The sequence below is a fragment of the Bolinopsis microptera genome, chromosome 1, assembly GCF_026151205.1.
Source record: "Bolinopsis microptera isolate Bmic1 chromosome 1, MBARI_Bmic_1.0, whole genome shotgun sequence".
Classification (NCBI taxonomy): domain Eukaryota; kingdom Metazoa; phylum Ctenophora; class Tentaculata; order Lobata; family Bolinopsidae; genus Bolinopsis; species Bolinopsis microptera.
In genome coordinates this window covers 25,584,528-25,598,719 of record NC_087072.1, presented here as the reverse complement: position 1 = coordinate 25,598,719, position 14,192 = coordinate 25,584,528, and the positions used below count along the sequence as shown (strand labels likewise).

Here is a 14,192-nt window from a genome sequence, read left to right as displayed (position 1 = left end):
AATAATCAGAAAAACAATCATGAGATGAATTCAGCGCGTGTAAATTGTCTTGTTACTTTGAGTTTTAATTCAGTTTACTTACTAACCCTCTCCTAGTAGGATGACTCTGATATCTCAGTGTACCCGCTTGTTGGCTCAAACGTCCTCTCGCAATTTTGCACAAACCTCGGTTCGTGTATACTGTGTATACCAGTGTATACAGTGCAGAGTATACTGTAGTGTATACAGTGTACTCTGATATTAAGTCAACTTGGCATGCAAATCATTCTAGCAATCTTTGCTTTATCTTTTTAAAAGATTTCAGTCAGCGTAAATACCACTAACTTGCTAACCAGGTCTATTTTCAGAGAGCATTCCTTCCTAGTTTTTCTGGTTGGAGACAAGGCGGCCAATCAGGTGGTTCTGGTCCCAAATTCAACTATGTGAGTTTAGCATGGTATTTAAGTCATCGTAGCTAACGGTTATCCAAAACTCTGAAAATTATTCGTTCCTGTCGACGGAAAATTTAATCAAACATGAAGCATTCAGCATTTCGATTTACTAGATATGTTTTGCGACAAGTTTTTTCAATCTATGTTATTTATATTCCACGAGTCTATGAATTTCTTAAATTTTTAACGAGTTTTCTCTCCGAAAAATAGACCTATGTCTAGAAGGTCGGAAATTTTCACTCTACGTCATGGAAAACGCACAGTTTGTAAGTTGTAGCGAGAGTGAAATTTTAGCATCACGTTACGCGCGTATTTGACGCGCGGTAATGAGACTCTACTCGATCATGGTTACGTGACATGACAGGTGCCTTCTTCATAAAAATCAATACGACTTCTGAGTTCCTAGTTTATCTTTACCCCTTCATAGGAAATATGTCCGCTGTTGTTTTTAAAAAAGGATTAAAAACAGACTAATAATATGAGTAGCTCCTTCATGGTAAAGTTCCAGCTATCTCACATCCGGAACAAATTTGTCGACATTCCAGCTGTTGCTTTCCTCATCTCCCAGTCCCAAAAACTTGTTGGTTTATACATTCATCCTACTTCAAACTAACGTGCTGCCGCTATCTGATTGACCGTCCTCTTCGCGCCCACTGATAACGTTCCAACATTTCAGAGTTATGGATTTGCTAGGTTGCTGGGAGCTGCTGTGTGCAGTGTTGGAGTTGCCACTGATAACCATCTACATTCAGAAGTTATGGATTTGTGGGTTGCTGGAAGCAGCAGTGTGCAGTGTTGGCAGTAGATAACATTGCAACATTTCAGAGTTATGGATTTGTTGGGTTGCTGGGAGCAGCTGTGTGCAGTGGATGGAGTTGCACTGAAACCATTCTAACATTTCAGAGTTCTGGATTTGTTGGGTTGCTGGGAGCTGCTGTGTGCAGTGTTGGAGTTGCTCTGAACTGATAACATTCCAACATTTCAGAGTATGGATTTGTTGGGTTGCTGGGAGAGTCTGTGTGCAGTGTTGGAGTTGCTCTGATAACGTTCCAACATTTCAGAGTTAGGATTTGTAGGGTTGCTGGAGCTGCTGTGTGCAGTGTTTGGAGTTGCACTTGATAACATTCTAACATTTCAGAGTTATGGATTTGTAGGGTTGCTGGGAGCTGCTGTGTGCAGTGTTGGAGTTGCCCTGATAACATTCTAACATTTCAGAGTTATGGATTTGTTGGGATTGCTGGGAGCTGCTTAGTGTGCAGTGTTGAGTGTGCTCTGATAACATTCTAACATTTCAGAGTTATGGATTTGTTGGGTTGCTGGGAGCTGCTGTGTGCAGTGTTGGGGTTGCACTGATAACATTCCCACATTTCAGAGTTATGGATTTGTAGGTTTGCTGGAGCTGCTGTTGCAGTGTTGGAGTTGCACTGATAACATTCTAACATTTCAGAGTTAGGATTTGTTGGGTTGCTGGGAGCTGCTGTGTGCAGTGTTGGAGTTCGCGCCACTGATAACGTTCTAACATTTCAGAGTTATGGATTTGTAGGGTTGCTGGGAGCAGCTGTGTGCAGTGTTGGAGTTGCTCTGATAACGTTCCACATTTCAGAGTTATGGATTTGTTGGGTTGCTGGGAGCTGCTGTGTGCAGTGTTGGAGTTGCTCTGATACCATTCTAACATTTCAGAGTTATGGATTTGTTGGGTTGCTGGGAGCTGCTGTGTGCAGTGTTGGAGTTGCTCTGATAACGTTCCCAACATTTCAGAGTTATGGATTTGTTGGGTTGCTGGGAGCTGCTGTGTGCAGTGTTGGAGTTGCTCTGATAACATTCTAACATTTCAGAGTTATGGATTTGTTGGGTTGCTGGGAGCTGCTGTGTGCAGTGTTGGAGTTGCTCTGATAACGTTTCCAACATTCAGGGTTTTGGGTTTGTTGGGTTCGGGTGCGTGTGCAGGTTTTGGGGTTGCTCTGATAACATTCAACATTTCGGTTAGGGGTTTGGGGGTTGCTGGGGCTGGTTTGGGGTGTTGGGGTTGCTTGATACGTTCCCCCATTCGGTTAGGATTTGTTTGGGTTGCTGGAGCGCGTGTGCAGTGGATTGCTCTGATCCAAAATTTTAACATTTCAGGTTTGGATTTTTTGGGGGGTGGGGGCGCTGTGTTTCCCGTGTTGGAGTTGCCTATAACATTCTAACATTTTAAATTATGGATTTGTTGGGTTGCGGGGCTGCTGTGTGCCCGGTTGGGTTGCCTGAAAAAATTCTACTTTTTAGGTTATGGATTTGTTGGTTTTCTGGGGGCTCTGTGTGCAGTGTTGGATTTCTAAAAGTTTCCCAAAATTTTAAGTTTTGGATTTGTTGGGGGTTTTGGGGCTGCTGTGGCAGTGTTTTGGGTTGCCGCAAAAAATTCTAACATTTCAGAGTTATGGATTTGTTGGGTTGCTGGGAGCTGCTGTGTGCAGTGTTGGAGTTGCTCTGATAACATTCTAACATTTCAGAGTTATGGATTTGTTGGGTTGCTGGGAGCTGCTGTGTGCAGTGTTGGAGTTTGCTCTGATAACATTCTAACATTTCAGAGTTATGGATTTGTTGGGTTGCTGGGAGCTGCTGTGTGCAGTGTTGGAGTTGCTCTGATAACATTCCCAACATTTCAGAGTTATGGATTTGTTGGGTTGCTGGGGGCTGCTGTGTGCAGTGTTGGAGTTGATAACATTGCAACATTTCAGAGTTATGGATTGTTGGGTTGCTGGGAGCTGCATGTGTGCAGTGTTGGAGTTGCTCTTCGCGCCACTGATAAACATCTCTAACATTTCAGAGTTATGGATTTGTTGGGTTGCTGGGAGCTGCTGTGTGCAGTGTTGGAGTTGCGCCACTGCTAACGTTCCAACATTTCAGAGTTATGGATTTGTTGGGTTGCTGGGGGCTGCTGTGTGCAGTGTTGGAGTTGATAACATTGCAACATTTCAGAGTTATGGATTTGTTGGGTTGCTGGGAGCTGCTGTGTGCAGTGTTGGAGTTGCACTGATAACATTCTAACATTTCAGAGTTATGGATTTGTTGGGTTGCTGGGGGCTGCTGTGTGCAGTGTTGGAGTTGCTCTGATAACGTTCCGACATTTCAGAGTTATGGATTTGTTGGGTTGCTGGGAGCTGCTGTGTGCAGTGTTGGAGTTGATAACATTCTAACATTTCAGAGTTATGGATTTGTTGGGTTGCTGGGGGCTGCTGTGTGCAGTGTTGGAGTTGCTCTGATAACATTCTAACATTTCAGAGTTATGGATTTGTTGGGTTGCTGGGAGCTGCTGTGTGCAGTGTTGGAGTTGCTCTGATAACGTTCCAACATTTCAGAGTTATGGATTTGTAGGGTTGCTGGGAGCTGCTGTGTGCAGTGTTGGAGTTGCACTGATAACATTCTAACATTTCAGAGTTATGGATTTGTTGGGTTGCTGGGGGCTGCTGTGTGCAGTGTTGGAGTTGCTCTGATAACATTCTAACATTTCAGAGTTATGGATTTGTTGGGTTGCTGGGAGCTGCTGTGTGCAGTGTTGGAGTTGCTCTGATAACGTTCCAACATTTCAGAGTTATGGATTTGTTGGGTTGCTGGGAGCTGCTGTGTGCAGTGTTGGAGTTGCTCTGATAACGTTCCAACATTTCAGAGTTATGGATTTGTTGGGTTGCTGGGGGCTGCTGTGTGCAGTGTTGGAGTTGCTCTGATAACATTCTAACATTTCAGAGTTATGGATTTGTTGGGTTGCTGGGGAGCTGCTGTGTGCAGTGTTGGAGTTGCTCTGATAACGTTCCAACATTTCAGAGTTATGGATTTGTTGGGTTGCTGGGAGCTGCTGTGTGCAGTGTTGGAGTTGCTCTGATAACATTCTAACATTTCAGAGTTATGGATTTGTTGGGTTGCTGGGAGCTGCTGTGTGCAGTGTTGGAGTTGCTCTGATAACATTCTAACATTTCAGAGTTATGGATTTGTTGGGTTGCTGGGAGCTGCTGTGTGCAGTGTTGGAGTTGCTAACGTTCCAACATTTCAGAGTTATGGATTTGTTGGGTTGCTGGGAGCTGCTGTGTGCAGTGTTGGAGTTGCTCTGATAACATTCTAACATTTCAGAGTTATGGATTTGTTGGGTTGCTGGGAGCTGCTGTGTGCAGTGTTGGAGTTGCTCTGATAACATTCTAACATTTCAGAGTTATGGATTTGTTGGGTTGCTGGGAGCTGCTGTGTGCAGTGTTGGAGTTGCTCTGATAACATTCTAACATTTCAGAGTTATGGATTTGTTGGGTTGCTGGGAGCTGCTGTGTGCAGTGTTGGAGTTGCACTGATAACATTCTAACATTTCAGAGTTATGGATTTGTTGGGTTGCTGGGAGCTGCTGTGTGCAGTGTTGGAGTTGCTCTGATAACATTCTAACATTTCAGAGTTATGGATTTGTTGGGTTGCTGGGAGCTGCTGTGTGCAGTGTTGGAGTTGCTCTGATAACATTCTAACATTTCAGAGTTATGGATTTGTTGGGTTGCTGGGAGCTGCTGTGTGCAGTGTTGGAGTTGCTCTGATAACATTCCAACATTTCAGAGTTATGGATTTGTTGGGTTGCTGGGAGCTGCTGTGTGCAGTGTTGGAGTTGCACTGATAACATTCTAACATTTCAGAGTTATGGATTTGTTGGGTTGCTGGGAGCTGCTGTGTGCAGTGTTGGAGTTGCACTGATAACATTCTAACATTTCAGAGTTATGGATTTGTTGGGTTGCTGGGAGCTGCTGTGTGCAGTGTTGGAGTTGCTCTGATAACATTCCAACATTTCAGAGTTATGGATTTGTTGGGTTGCTGGGAGCTGCTGTGTGCAGTGTTGGAGTTGCACTGATAACATTCTAACATTTCAGAGTTATGGATTTGTTGGGTTGCTGGGAGCAGCTGTGTGCAGTGTTGGAGTTGCTCTGATAACATTCTAACATTTCAGAGTTATGGATTTGTTGGGTTGCTGGGGGCTGCTGTGTGCAGTGTTGGAGTTGCTAACGTTCCAACATTTCAGAGTTATGGATTTGTTGGGTTGCTGGGAGCTGCTGTGTGCAGTGTTGGAGTTGCTCTGATAACATTCTAACATTTCAGAGTTATGGATTTGTTGGGTTGCTGGGAGCTGCTGTGTGCAGTGTTGGAGTTGCTCTGATAACATTCTAACATTTCAGAGTTATGGATTTGTTGGGTTGCTGGGAGCTGCTGTGTGCAGTGTTGGAGTTGCTCTGATAACATTCCAACATTTCAGAGTTATGGATTTGTTGGGTTGCTGGGAGCTGCTGTGTGCAGTGTTGGAGTTGCACTGATAACATTCTAACATTTCAGAGTTATGGATTTGTTGGGTTGCTGGGAGCAGCTGTGTGCAGTGTTGGAGTTGCACTGATAACATTCTAACATTTCAGAGTTATGGATTTGTTGGGTTGCTGGGAGCAGCTGTGTGCAGTGTTGGAGTTGCACTGATAACATTCTAACATTTCAGAGTTATGGATTTGTAGGGTTGCTGGGAGCTGCTGTGTGCAGTGTTGGAGTTGCTCTGATAACATTCTAACATTTCAGAGTTATGGATTTGTTGGGTTGCTGGGAGCTGCTGTGTGCAGTGTTGGAGTTGCTCTGATAACATTCTAACATTTCAGAGTTATGGATTTGTTGGGTTGCTGGGAGCTGCTGTGTGCAGTGTTGGAGTTGCTCTGATAACGTTCCAACATTTCAGAGTTATGGATTTGTTGGGTTGCTGGGAGCTGCTGTGTGCAGTGTTGGAGTTGCTCTGATAACATTCTAACATTTCAGAGTTATGGATTTGTTGGGTTGCTGGGAGCTGCTGTGTGCAGTGTTGGAGTTGCACTGATAACATTCTACATTTCAGAGTTATGGATTTGTTGGGTTGCTGGGAGCTGCTGTGTGCAGTGTTGGAGTTGCACTGATAACATTCTAACATTTCAGAGTTATGGATTTGTTGGGTTGCTGGGAGCTGCTGTGTGCAGTGTTGGAGTTGCTCTGATAACATTCTAACATTTCAGAGTTATGGATTTGTTGGGTTGCTGGGAGCTGCTGTGTGCAGTGTTGGAGTTGCTCTGATAACGTTCCAACATTTCAGAGTTATGGATTTGTTGGGTTGCTGGGAGCTGCTGTGTGCAGTGTTGGAGTTGCTCTGATAACATTCTAACATTTCAGAGTTATGGATTTGTTGGGTTGCTGGGAGCTGCTGTGTGCAGTGTTGGAGTTGCTGATAACATTCAACATTTCAGAGTTATGGATTTGTTGGGTTGCTGGGAGCTGCTGTGTGCAGTGTTGGAGTTGCTCTGATAACATTCTAACATTTCAGAGTTATGGATTTGTTGGGTTGCTGGGAGCTGCTGTGTGCAGTGTTGGAGTTGCTCTGAACGACGGTCAGATTAGTGCTGATGAGTTGGAGCTTGCTCACGGGCACATGCACTGGGAGCACAAGGAGTGGAACAAGTCGTATGACCACAAAGCGTGAGTTCGTACTCTTTTTCTGAATTTCCGTAGATTTATTCTGAGAATTTAAGATTTTCCAAACCAGTTATAATTTTAATCTTTAAGATGCATATAATCTCAGTATTGCATTTTAATGATAAAATCCAACAGATTACGGCGTGGTTTCCAAGTTTACAAGGAGGTTTGTCAGGCATGTCACAGTATGCAATACTTCTACTGGAGAATGCACATTGATGTGACTCACACGAAGGAGGAAGTTAAAGAGATGGCAGCTGAGGTACTTTTGTTACGTATTACGTATTTATTATTAAATAATATGATAAACTGTAAAGTGTAAATTGTTCCAAAGCACAACACTTAATAGTGCTGACTTTTTATTCGGGTACGCTTTCATTTTCGGTGAAAAATTTTACAACTTACAATATCCTCCTAACATTGAGACTACGTTGTTTTTTATTTTAAGTAAATTAAATTCTCAGTACATGTATCCGGATGTGGACGATGAAGGTAACGCAATTGAACGACAAGGTGACATCCAGGACTTCATGCCGGCACCCTACGATAACGAGATTAAGGCCCGTCTCGCTAACAATGGCGCCCATCCACCTGACCTGACCTTGATTAATGTTGCTCGGGAAGGAAACGAGGATTACTTGTTTAGTCTGTTGACCGGATACGAAGATGTGCCTCCTGGTCAGGCTGAGCCAGCAGAGGGACAGGCTTATAACCCTTACTTCCACGGATACTATATCGGCATGGCGCAGCAGCTTTACAACGAATCTGTCGACTATGAGGATGGTAAGAAGGATTTCTTATATGTAGCTTTGTTTTGACTGTGGAATTTAATTACTCATCAAACTCGTTGCTGCCTCGTACTGGAAAAAAGAAACGTGAATTATCAAATATGGAGTTTATACATCAGAATAGCTTTTACGATCCTCTGACTCACTTTATTTCCAGGCACTATCCCGTACCAGTCTCAAATCGCAAAGGATATTATCCAGTATCTGGCCTGGACCGCTCATCCTTGGATGGACGAAATGTCTATGTATGGAATGAAGGTTTGTTTATTTAGAGTTAAAATGTAAATAATATTCCTTTTACATTTTGGTATCGCTAGTGACTGTTAAAGGGCAAATCATGCACTTTTAAGGCATACCTCTTTTACACTTAAAGCCTAAAACTGGAACCAACTTTAAATTACTTTTCCTGCTCAACCCTTACTCTTTACAAAGTAAAACTCAGTTTATCTGTAACTTGGAAAATAGATTAAGTGAATATCTTGACATTTTCTTCGTTGATTTCCCTGACAAATTCTGACAGTCTGGTGACTCCTCGACCTGCGTAGTCTATAAGAACTAAGTTGACAGGTCGATGTGCTTCATGCACTAGCTCCCTGTTGATCTGTACAATGGTGTGTAACTCTGTTCCGTCACATAGTCCGGCCAAGTCCCACAGGCACAATCCAAAAGTGAAATACCAGTCCACCTGAAATATTTTAATGGATGTTGTTATGGATCACAAACCAGTCATCATTAGAATTTCTAAAAAATCTAAAAATTTCGTAATTTTACAGTTGCTGAGTTATCCAAATCACCTGAACTGGGAAGTAGTCGTCTGTTACTCGATACCAATCACTCTTAAAAACATCCATGATTTCTTTCTTAGAGAAACAGGCAGATGTGGCCCCTCCTCCTCTGAATGATTCTACTTGACTCAAACTATTAAAGGGTTTGCCCATCCAGAAACCACCGTTAGTGTGTATAAGTAGCCTCTTATTACTGGTTATGGCGTCCCCCAGACGTGGATTAGAGTCAGGGTTGATCCTGACTTTAGAAGATGTTCGGAATATGGATAATATCTCATTAGCCATATGTTTCTTGATGTATTCTCTAGAAGTTTCCGCGTGATCTTTAAACCGTATGAGAACTATCTCGTCCCTGTTTTGTCCCATGAACTCCTCAATCTCCAACAGAGCCCTCTTAAGAGAGTGGGAGTAAGCACAGCCGATATTCTCGTTACAATGAGCTAGCACCAGACCCTTCTCCCACCAATCTCCACTGTCCTCTGAGATGTGAGCCAGATCCAGGTCGAAGTATCTGATCCCTAGTTCCAGCTGCTCTGTGATTGACTTGTCCTGGTTCCGCACCAGGCAGCTAGGAGCTGGTAGTCCACTGTACCAGTACAGCAGCCCATTAGCTCCTGCTCCAGAGTTGTGAGTACCTGGGTCGGGGGAATATATTGAGCTGGAGGAAGTACTCAACAGTAACCGCGCTAATTAAATAGAATTTAAAATGAGTATTTGGCAAAGCTGGAGCAGCACCTTACCTGCAAGTGTAAAGTAATTCAGACGAAGATTGCAAGCACCAGATATCCCATTAACTTTGGTGCACTTATGGTACGCGGAAAGGTCTGCCAAGTCCCCCGCGGCTGTACTGATTAGAAAAGCAAGCAGCAACAACATCTTGCTACGTGTTAAATCGGGCAGGATTTCGAAATAGAGTTGAGTGTCAAATGCGGAGCAAGGGAGTTAGTCAATTTGGTTTCCACCAGGTGTCTTATGTAGCACCTTGAGATTCAGTGTGATGTCGTTAGCAAGAAGTTAATGTATACACGTTCAAACCGAGTATCTAAATTTGCTACGTCGACAGTCGACACAAGGTCCTTTGAGGTAGATTTAATTAGCTCTATGTTACCTGTGCCAAGATTCAACAGTTAGATTTAATACTCTAAATTAATTAAAACGACTGCCTACAACGTTTAGTAAGACTATATTTAATACACAATATTCAATTGAAAGACTTTTACTTACAAGATTACGCCTACATTAACCGAAGAAAGCATCGGCTGAACAATCATTAAGTGTTAATGTTCGATGTATCGGATCATCTCAGTTGTTACAGTAACAAATTATCAATGCGATTAAACAACACCTCATACGATTCTGATGTAATGAGTGATACTCTGGTAACCGGTAACTGGTAACTGGTTACCGGTAACTGGTTACTGGTTACTGGTTACTGGTTACTGGTAACTGGTTACTGGTTACTGGTTGCTGGTTACTGGTAACTGGTAACTGGTAACTGATAACTGGTTCTTTGTAAGTTTTGAAGATGAATTACCATTTGACAGTTCTAGAACCAACAAGAAATAAACCAATTGGGATTTAATGGGAATAAGTAACAGCCACATGGAAAAGTAAATTGTGGAAAGTGTACAATCAGATAGGCACCATTGTTTATGGTTATTGCAGTAAACTGCAATAACAATTTTGTGAAAGATTTTGTTCCTAGAATGTGTATAATTAATGTGCACTTACACTACACAGAAAACACATATTTTCCGAAGACCTAACACCTCTTTCAAATTCAGGCCGTGGCAAGTGCAGCAGCACTGGTCATTATATCGTACATAGCGATGCGGACGAGGCGGAATGGTATCCGATCCAGACAGATTCACTTCACCGTCCCAGGACACGATAAATCGATCACGAAAAACGGAGTCGTCAACAACTTTACCAAGTACAAGGAAGTAGATGATTCTATCGCAAAGATGAAACGTTAATCCCGTCAACCAGACACTCGGTGATGAAAATAATGCTGCTTCAGTGGGATTTAATTGATGTATTCTCGTCTCGAAGTTAGATTTAGGAAGTTGTGAACTTGGAACTTAATAGACTTAACAGTACACCTCTTTCACGGGAATATTATCTTGTTAAAACAATTTCGTTACCCTATTAGATATTTATAATGTGCTCGCTACCCCACTTCAAGTGTCTACTTTCGGCTTTTTATTCCAATTTTATATCCGAGATCTGAGCCGTGACCCATTTTAAAGTAGCATTAGAAGATTCACGGATATTTATTTAACTCACGGGGCCCTCTATTTAAGTTATAATTGGATTTTCATCAAAACTTTTTACGTTTCCGATGGTTGTGTAAGACCGTACATCATGTTGATTTTCGCTTTGTACATTATAATTCAGTGAAAAGAAGTTTTTCTGAATTTTATTTTAAACAAATATCTAAAGCATCTGGAAAAACAAAATCCACGCATAATAGTGGAAGCGTTGGTCTGGTTAAAAGGACATTTATTATCAAATATAAACTATTATCTATTATTAACTATTTAGTGGAACTCAAAACCCTCAAAAATCCTGAAAAGCTTCTTGTAATTGTGTCGGCAAATCCATTTTCAGACGGATTTGTCTGTACTGACAATGGAAAATTAAGAGAGATCACCATATATAGTAGTAGTACAAATAAAATCAGCTTATTCAGCATGAATGTCGAACATGGAACCGTTATCTTATGATTTTCTCCAACACAGGCTAATGATAATTATGGCATGTCTGATTAACAGTGGAGGTTTTCCATCCTAATATCTCCACTTCAACCATGACTCTTGCTTATATCGAGATCCGCCTTCGCTCGTTTTGATTTCGCTCGTCGATTTTGAAACCAAATTTTGACCTGAAATGAAGCATGTTTGCGTAATATCAGTTCTAAACTAGCAGAAATGAGGCAATACAATTACAATGATTTTTAAATGCCTATGGTTATATTATATTACGCTATTATGCGGCAGTGAGCTGTAGTGACCAGAAATAGTAATTTCGGTCCCAACTCTCAATGTTTCACTAGATCTCTACAACTAAAATGAGACATACATGTAATAGGGTATCTGAGACGAAAGCTACAAACCTGCGTTTCAGTCAGTCCGAGAGTCTTTGCCAGGTTATACCTGTCTCTAGTTGACAGGTAGGCTTGATCCGTGTAACACTGCTCTAGCTTTAGAATCTGGGCCTGGGTTAGTGGAGCTCTTGTCATCTACATATTATTACGTTACCTGGGGACCTCAGGCTATCATGTTTATAAACATAAAGATTATGCGGAATGACAGGCTGAGCGCGGCCCAGTAAATTATTACGAAGACAGTAATACACAGCCACAGATCACATGTGACATGTGTGAATGCATGATTTGAAAGTATTGAAAAGTTGAAGATAGGTTTAGTTTTACCGAATTAAGTCTGCGCCGTTTCCTTGGATGAGGTCTGTAAGGATCCAGGTTTCTGACCGCCACCCGGTTGACGTAAGTGTCTAATACTGAAATTAATTCTCTATTGGATTTGACTTGCTGACCTGTATTAAATACCTGGTTTCACGACAGGATCGATCAAAATGAATTTATTTCTGCTCCAATTTTACTCCATTTGTCATGAATCTCAAGCATTATTAGATTTAGATGCTATATACAAATAGAAATCAAGTCATGGGACCAACTAAATGAGCATTATGTCGCAATATTTTAAGACATATTGAAAGTAAGTGATAATACCAAAATTCCTATTAAATTTGTACGTGACATGAAGCCACAAAGCCACTCAGCTGCACTAATATTATAAAAGCAGAATAATGAATAAATTAGGGAGTTAGGGGAGGTCGGGGGCCGGGGCCTAATTTAACGATAACTAATAACTATAAGCAATTCAGAGACGTAATGATAACTGCCCTATTATATGCTTTGAAAGTGACATCGCATAACAGGGTTATTGGTTATATAGAAATTCGATGAGCTCCAACTCTGCAATTCGCGCGCGAAAAGGGGTTGCAAGTTGCAACGTGTGTCCACAATTCAGTGAGCTGCTGTTCCCGGTTCCGCTATAATGCCATGTCATTTCAAATTCAATGCCTATTCAATTTTCCGTCTTAATCTTAGAAAAAATCTTAACATAAAATGGATGAATAATGATATTCCAAATTTTGGAGTTAAATTGTATGGTAACAACTACAAGGAAGTCGAAGGTCCGCAGATTATATTTAGGACTATAGGAGCTGTATGCTGCTAGAATTTACCAGATTGATCGTAAGCTGCATGGCTATAGCCGTGATGGTGTCCGTTAAACCGTGTGGCTGGGTACATTAACATCATCTGATCTGTAGTGAGATAACTTCCTAGCGTCGGAATCTCCTGATTGTCGCATCCTGAGTTTTACAGAGTATTTATGCCGATAGAGTAAAAATAGGGACTAATTAATCCATACCTTATCGGACCTTAATTGGACGGACATTACTTGAACGCTGGAGGCCCTAGCGTTCATCTTAATGTCCGTTCAAATAAAGTCTGTTCAATTAATGTCCGTCCAAGTTAAAGTCCGTTGAAATTTTTCCAAAATTTTTCCATTTCCAACTTTTTGTCCAGAATATGACAACTTTGAAAACTTTATTGTGCCGTAAGTTAACGACGGAAAGGTTCCGGAGGCACAGAAAACTCTACAAGTATATAATGTTTTCAACGAAATTATGGCACTCCACAACATAGTTCATAAGCTAGTCCCCGCCAACATTACAAACTTGTTCCAGAGCTCTAGATATAACGGTAAATCGTGTTGCCAAGGACATTGTCCGAAGTTGTTACAGTTCATATTACTCGGGAGCGGTAATGAAACAGTGCTAAGAAAGCTCCGCGTGATGTTAAGGTTAACCTTAAGTTGTCTAAGATAAAACCACTTCACGCCGAATGGCTTGTAAAAGTTAACACTGAAATGCAGGACCGGGGTAGTTTGATAAAAAAGGTTTCCATAAAGCTAGAAATCACTGATGCTTTAAGCATGGACTATTTCATGCGCGAAAACCCATTTGATGAAGATGCAATGATATGTGATATTAGAAACTGATCATGTACACATATTTTAACATTTTTACTGCTTAATGACTGCTTTTCTTACTTACTGTATAAAAAATGGATTTAAAAATCATTTGCTGAAATTTAAAAAACGTCAAAAAAATTCGGATTTTTGATGGTTTTGAATGCCTTCGAGCGTTTATATTAATGTCCGTTCATAATTATGTCCGTCCAAATAAGGTCCGATAAGGTATATAATTATAAACAGTACAAAATGCAGATTATTGATAATTTGATCTTCCTTTGATCTTCTGAACTGTATCCAAAATGAAACGTTATAAAGCAATATGTTATATTTAACCCTATTGAATATAACTATAAGGGGATGTAAACTACATCATACATGTCATACTACTATAACAGTACCTGCACAGTATATCTAGACGGTGATAAATAGTTTGGGGAAATACCTGGAATTGTGAACTCATTTGCAGTCTTCTCATCGAAACCAGTAAATCCTATATGTTCGTTTTCTCGCTGAAGGACAAGGCTTCTAGAATTATAGAATTATGATGCATAAATAGTCAATCACTATTAGTATCACTATAGCTAGAATGGAGATACAATACAATTAAAACCGATAGTACTAATACTATACTTTGAGTTCAGCCAC

General features: G+C 41.2%; 3 protein-coding genes across 3 annotated transcripts in view; 1 reads left to right on the top strand and 2 right to left on the bottom strand.

Moving 5' to 3' along the window:
- LOC134826135 (uncharacterized) overlaps nucleotides 1–10,887 on the top strand; it is a 53,990-nt gene extending 43,103 nt beyond the window's left edge. The window contains exons 2-8 of the mRNA XM_063838418.1: nucleotides 97–169; nucleotides 348–422; nucleotides 6,760–6,911; nucleotides 7,044–7,170; nucleotides 7,373–7,691; nucleotides 7,854–7,954; nucleotides 10,266–10,887. Coding sequence (XP_063694488.1) covers nucleotides 101–169; nucleotides 348–422; nucleotides 6,760–6,911; nucleotides 7,044–7,170; nucleotides 7,373–7,691; nucleotides 7,854–7,954; nucleotides 10,266–10,457 — 1,035 coding nt within the window. The 5' untranslated portion in view covers nucleotides 97–100 and the 3' untranslated portion in view covers nucleotides 10,458–10,887. The remainder of the gene's footprint in view (nucleotides 1–96; nucleotides 170–347; nucleotides 423–6,759; nucleotides 6,912–7,043; nucleotides 7,171–7,372; nucleotides 7,692–7,853; nucleotides 7,955–10,265) is intronic.
- LOC134826129 (uncharacterized) overlaps nucleotides 1–14,192 on the bottom strand; it is a 365,739-nt gene that overhangs the window by 36,156 nt on the left and 315,391 nt on the right. The gene's annotated exons all lie outside the window — the stretch shown is intronic.
- LOC134823585 (uncharacterized) lies at nucleotides 8,163–9,435 on the bottom strand. The gene is made up of 3 exons (XM_063835123.1): nucleotides 9,222–9,435; nucleotides 8,491–9,116; nucleotides 8,163–8,381 (listed from the first exon to the last, which is right to left on the bottom strand). The coding sequence occupies exons 1-3, from the start codon at nucleotides 9,355–9,357 to the stop codon at nucleotides 8,163–8,165; spliced, it is 981 nt and encodes a 326-aa protein (XP_063691193.1). The 5' UTR covers nucleotides 9,358–9,435.

Coding starts and splice junctions, on each gene's coding strand:
- LOC134823585 (XM_063835123.1), bottom strand. CDS start 9,357: ATGTTGTTGCTGCTTGCTTTTCTAATCAGTACAGCCGCGGGGGACTTG. Junction 9,117..9,221: donor GAATTACTTTACACTTGCAG/GTAAGGTGCTGC, acceptor CCCCCGACCCAG/GTACTCACAACTCTGGAGCA. Junction 8,382..8,490: donor ACGACTACTTCCCAGTTCAG/GTGATTTGGATA, acceptor AAAATATTTCAG/GTGGACTGGTATTTCACTTT.